The sequence below is a fragment of the Dufourea novaeangliae genome, unplaced genomic scaffold (assembly GCF_001272555.1).
Source record: "Dufourea novaeangliae isolate 0120121106 unplaced genomic scaffold, ASM127255v1 scaffold109, whole genome shotgun sequence".
Classification (NCBI taxonomy): Eukaryota; Metazoa; Arthropoda; class Insecta; order Hymenoptera; family Halictidae; genus Dufourea; species Dufourea novaeangliae.
The window spans coordinates 2,496,949-2,502,976 of NW_015373997.1; the positions used below are offsets into that span (position 1 = coordinate 2,496,949).

The window sequence follows — 6,028 nt, forward strand, 5'->3', positions numbered from 1 at the left end:
TATGTCCATTGTTCGATGTCCTGTTAGCGGTTGGCCAGTTAACCGATCGTTCGATCATAATTTTAGCCTTCGAGAATCATATTGTTTCGTGTTTCTCTTTTTTCCATAGTCGTTTCTTGGACGAAATTTGAGAAACCTAAAAAATGGTTCAGATTCCTAAAATGGTTCAGAATTCCTTGAAAACTTTTTTACTTAAATTGTTTTTCGTGAATAAATATTGTATAATATTTTGAGTACACGGTTGTTATGTGTAAAATGTAAAATGTGAAATCAAAAATTAAGTATATGATCGTTAATTTCTTTCTCTTCCTAAAAATGAAATAAACAAAATAAAGTAGAAAGCGTATCTACTCACAAATTGTTGCGTTTGTATTTTCTGTTTGACGTAGTAGCATACAGGGATTTCCCTGTATCACCACGGTATAATTCAACCATTACCTTCGACGGCATTTAAATTCTACAATATACGACTTCCCCGGTTTAAATTTAGATCGACTAGACGTTCCATCCAGATAATAATGGGGCCGGTCATTTCTATTCTCCCACGCAGACAGCTTCAAAACTTGCGTGCATTCTGATCGCAGAGTTTGTTTTATTGCAGATTGCTTTCCCATGGCCATAAGGTGATATATCGAGTTGTCGTACGGATTCTTGCAGATTTCTGGTTAACAGAACACGAAAAACCGTTTAGAACTAAAATACTGTATTTTATATTGAAGCAGAGTTTTACTAATTAAAAACTGTACAATACTTAGAAAATTAAAGTAAAGTAGGAACTTGGGAGATTGAATGTGATTAAGTAGAATATTTCAAAAACAAAGAGGAGTAGAAAAAGAATAATAAAACTTAAGGGTCCTTAATTTTTTTTTAAATAGTAACATGATATAAAAAGTAAACTGTTATTCAAAAATATTATTATAAATAATTATCCATAAAAGATTTTACAATTAGTTGTATTGATTCACAATGCAAAGATTCAAAGTCGATCTACGCAGAACCAAAAAACTTGTATTAGATTAATCCAAAACTGGGGGGGTTTGAGTCAAAATCAACCGAAAGCACGTTCATATCTGCCTAGAGTTAAAAGGTATAAGTCAAGCTAAGCCAAGATAGAAAGATCCCAACCAGAGATCTTGAACTGCTGGACTCCCTATATAATTACAGTGTCTGGGATTGATTTGACTTATGTTCTGAGATATTGAGTAGACACAGCTTGGACCTGTCGACAATTGATTGGTTCGATGTGAGTTTTTTGACTCAGATTTGGTTTGACTTTGATCTAACGACCATGAGTTAATTTGAAGGAAATCTTAAGAATCCAGATAGATCGTACTAGATTGCACTGATTTGAGTCTTGATGATACACTAGATTTCTCTGACTGGAGTCTTTTGACTCTGGTTTAAATCGACTTTCTTTGCCGTGAGATGATCCAATTCGACTTTCTACAATCTAGTATGACCTAATTCGAGTGCTTTCGACCCTGAAGTGATACAATTCGAATGCCTTCTTTCTAAATAGAAGCACTTCAAGTCTTTTGAATCTAGCTAAACTTGATTTCACCTTCTTGATTCCATGATAGTCCTAGAATCTGGTTCACAATTTGAAAAATTAGAAAAAACACACTTTACACCATATTTAACCAAATATGTTTAAACAATTGTAAGTCTTACTCACATACACACATGGTATTGATGTTATGCACAAGAATACGCAAGAATCTCTGCAACAGGTCGACGCGCACAAAAGGAGTCACGTTGAAGGAGAAAAGGGTGTTCGATCCACGATTTATTGGCGTTTCAGCTTCGGCGTTCGTTGTAATTAACCACGGGTACCTTTTACGGTATTAATCCTCGTTTGATGTAATTCGACCAACAGCTCATTGTGCCCGCGTATGCAGAAAGTGAGAGGACATACGCTTCTTGTAATAGGTTGCCCGATATTACTTTCACAACGGGAGCAAGGCCTTATTTTTTCGAGCGGATGCGACGTTTGTTTACTTTCATAGTTTCGGTGAAGCATACAGCCCCATTGTTGCTGGGGATAAATATCACTTCTTAATAATTCGAAGTTGACTATAATCGTGGAACGTGGAAGTTTTCGCTACTAATATAATTAGTCTCCGAATGTTTTTGCAAATACAGATATTCATGGACTGATGTACATAAACTATAATCGAGCTAAAATGTAATCAGTCCATGAAAGACTTGTTTTTAAGTCTTCATTTATAAGTATCTGATGCAAAATATGTAATTCTTCGGTATATCAATCTTGTTTTAATTTGTACGAACTGTTCAAAAGAAAAAGCAAATAACCTGGTAAATATGTCAAAACATAAAAGAAATTTCAAAGTTACTTCATACCGATAGAAAGTGAATAGAATGGGAATCTTTATTATCCCGATGTGAATAACAGCATCGGTAACGCCATCCAACGTCCAGTATTGTGAAGCGCTACGATTCAGGGTATAATATCAACATTCGATATTTACCTATTTTAAAAAATACAATTTATTAAAATACACAAATTAAAAGAATTACACACTATATCGTATTAATTAACCATAAAATTCACATCATCATTAGATACGACTAATACAGCTTAGAGTGTAAAGGGTTAATGTTTGGATAATGTATTCTGTAATAATAAAATAATCAAAGTAGTAATACGGGAAGAGAAAATCGACAATACTGCGTAACTACGGCATCTTACGATACTGTAACAATCTTACAATCGGAATAGTAATGTAGGAAGAAAAAATTAGACTACATGGGGAAACTATCGTGTGTTAAGATTCTATTGTCTATGAAGTCCCTCCTGAAGTTCCCCCTCCCGAAATTCCCCCTCCCGAAGTTCCCCCTCTCGAAGTTCCCCCTCCCGAAGCTCCCCCTCCTGAAGCTCCCCCTCCTGGAGCTCCCGCTCCTGAAGCTCCCGCTCCTGAAGCTCCCCCTCCTGAAGCTCCCCCTCCTGAAGCTCCCCCTCCTGGGGCTGCTCCTGGACCCGACTGTGGACCCATTAGTGATGACGAATTTGTAATGTTTACATTAGTTGGTAGCGACGTTGTCGTAGTAAGATAAGGCAAATATAGTTCAGGACACTTTATAGCGCAGGCAAGATTTGTTATGTAGACCGAGTCAGCAGATTTGCAATAATCGGTACAATATTTCTTTCGTAACGGCTCAAGAAAACCAAAGCCAAATCTTGGGGAAGGATATCCATCTTGTTGTGGAAGCTGCACGAGAAAAAGAAAAATAATTACTTTCAATTTAGTTGGAGATAATTGTATTACACTAGATCCTCTCGTATCCGAACACCCTAATATTCATGCTGTACTATCTAAACGTGTTCTGTTATCCGAACAGAGTGTCTCCCAACAATGTATGCCTTTTCTTGTTGCAAATATCTGGTGTTTACACATAATGTATACTTTAAACGAACTGTCACTTTTCTTGACCTCTATTTAAATGATTGGGGTCAGTATTCGTAAAATGATTATGCTAATGTCTGTAAATTCTTTTATGCAAACGCTTATGTCTCCCTATTAATTCGGATACGAGAAACTCTAATTTATTTAGTATAAGGGGGGCTGATTTTTCGTGAAGTAGAAACGGTCAGTAATAGACAGACATATTAAGCATGTTGCCAAAATCAAAGGTGCGCAAACTCATTATCTAGATAAAGACTTTCGAACACCGAATAACAGTTAAAAAAACTACCTCGTCATTTTTAACCGTTTAAACGTGGAAATTCCAGTTTTTATAATAAAATAATGTTTCTTCTTCAATGAGTCGACATTTGGCAAACGATTATTTAATCTTATTAACTGTTTAAAGCTCAAAATGATGCCTTTGGATACTGTTGCTTTTCACTATATATTATTCGAATAAAATTCTACACAACTCTGTCCGAAACTCATGCGTGACTAATGTCTAAAATTGGTTTTCGCATAAACGAAGTACTGTACAAGAAAAATTTATTCTATATTTTCGACTTATTATCACACACAAAACTATTTATTTCTCGGTTGTATTATGACATAATAAACAGCCTCTCTGACACCGAAATATCATGAAAACTATGGCATATCTAACCTGTGACCAAACAGATCCGATCAATATCAGCGAAGCAATCCATGCGGTGAAGTACGACATGACGAACCACGTTCTAAGGAAACTCAGACGGTCTGCGACACGAGCAACATCGTCCAACGAATCACTAGCTTATATACACTGGTCTAAAGCTGTGATTTGTTAAAACATTCAAATACGACCTATTTCAACTGTTTGTCTTTTTTTTTTTATAGTAGAACGATTCTTTGAAGTCTGTTGTCATCCTTTGTGACCGATAACACATGCTCGTTATCGCGACGCATTGTGTCTTGAGAAAGAATACATTTTATGCTAAATATACGATAACGTGCTACTATTGCGGTCAAATAGAAAATGGCTAAAATAAAAAAATCATCGAAGTCCCTTCAACGACACATCTGTTTCTTTACTCTCTACGTCTGTTTCTACTTGGAAATTTTATCATATGAATCGTTCATAACCTTCGTCTAATGATCAAATTTCCGTACGTGACTGAAGAAAGAAAAAAAAATCGTGTCACTGGTCTGTATCGCGTGTGTCGTAATGTTAACGTCGCGGCAGAATCGAAATTTGCTGGGTTCGTACGATCTGAATCCGTGGTCACGCCGCCAATTATCATATCAAAGGCACAGGCTGTTTTCCGTGTTGAGCCTAATTATATGCAACCCAGTTCGCATCTGTGCACAGCTCTGGGATAGCTCGTCCATTGTCCCGCCTTAATTGAATCGTGTAAAGAAAATGGACGTTATTAATCCTCGAATCGTTGAACAAATATGTTGTTCGTTACACAATTTCATCGAATAACAACATGATCTATTATGTCATTAATCGTCCATTACACCAATGGAAGGTTGTAACAGCAATAATGTTGTTTGGGTGCCTTTATCAAATTTTTGTCTCGAAATTAAATGATCGTAAATGCGTTCAACATTGCAGAATCTCCTGAATGCCATTTTCGAAACGCGATTGAAGAAGAATGCTGTAATTTCTAAACATATTATTATTTATTGAATTATTTTTTCCGCAAAGTTTAGTGATAACAATTTCAAGATTAATCAAGACTTTTCAATGTATGCTCGCCTCGTTGAGTAGATTAATCATTTAGTTTGTGATTTTTCCGTCTGACGAATACTGACTTACACTACTTAGAAATTCAGGAGTGAAATTCAGCGATAACTCATTTAAAACTGCATAGAAAGCATTATTACAAAAGGCATAAGTACACTTATACTCCCTCTTCTTTCTCGAGTACAATATCTGACAGCTGATGAATACGTGTTAAGTCATTTTCCTGTGCACGTTTGGGAATTAGCGAAACGAAGATTGCGGCATGCATATAGGGCGTCAATTATATTTGAGTTGCGCCTATGACCTTTCACGCAGAACTGCTTAAAGTTACGTCAATGGTGTGCATTGTACGGGGGAGCTGACTGGTTGGAAGGCGATAGACACCACGTGATCGCGCTACCAATGACGCCGGGGAATACCAACGGGTCGATAACAATGAGACCGACAACATAGTCTCGGGAATATTCTGTTTGCGTGTTTGGTCCACCATTCTGCAACTGTATTTCTTCTGTCTTTCCACTCCGTGTATCATTATTGTCTCCCGTTACATCATCAGATTCTATAAAATTACATCCTCACTCTTCTTTTGCGCTGTTTAATTGCACCGGTAAGAAGTAAATTTAACAACTAACATAATACACGAAAACATACTTTTAATTCCTTTTAAATGGACATATTACTCTTCTCACTTCTCCGTTAATCAATTTTTTCATTTGGAACCAGGAAATGTATCGCGTTTACAAGTGGCATGCCTTCTTTATTGAATGAAATCGATAATGTTGTATCGACGTAAGGTTCATTTTCTTGAGACTATCTTTACATATACGTACGCTTCAATATTGTGTATATATTATTCTTATAAACTGTAATACTA

At 36.3% G+C, this 6,028-nt stretch overlaps 1 protein-coding gene across 1 annotated transcript; it reads right to left on the minus strand.

Annotated features, from left to right (window-relative positions):
* Positions 1–534: 534 nt before the first annotated feature.
* LOC107187966 lies at positions 535–4,149 on the minus strand. Its single transcript, XM_015576175.1, has 3 exons — positions 4,081–4,149; positions 3,004–3,230; positions 535–661 (listed from the first exon to the last, which is right to left on the minus strand). The coding sequence occupies exons 1-3, from the start codon at positions 4,147–4,149 to the stop codon at positions 535–537; spliced, it is 423 nt and encodes a 140-aa protein (XP_015431661.1).
* Between the last annotated feature and the right edge of the window lie 1,879 nt (positions 4,150–6,028).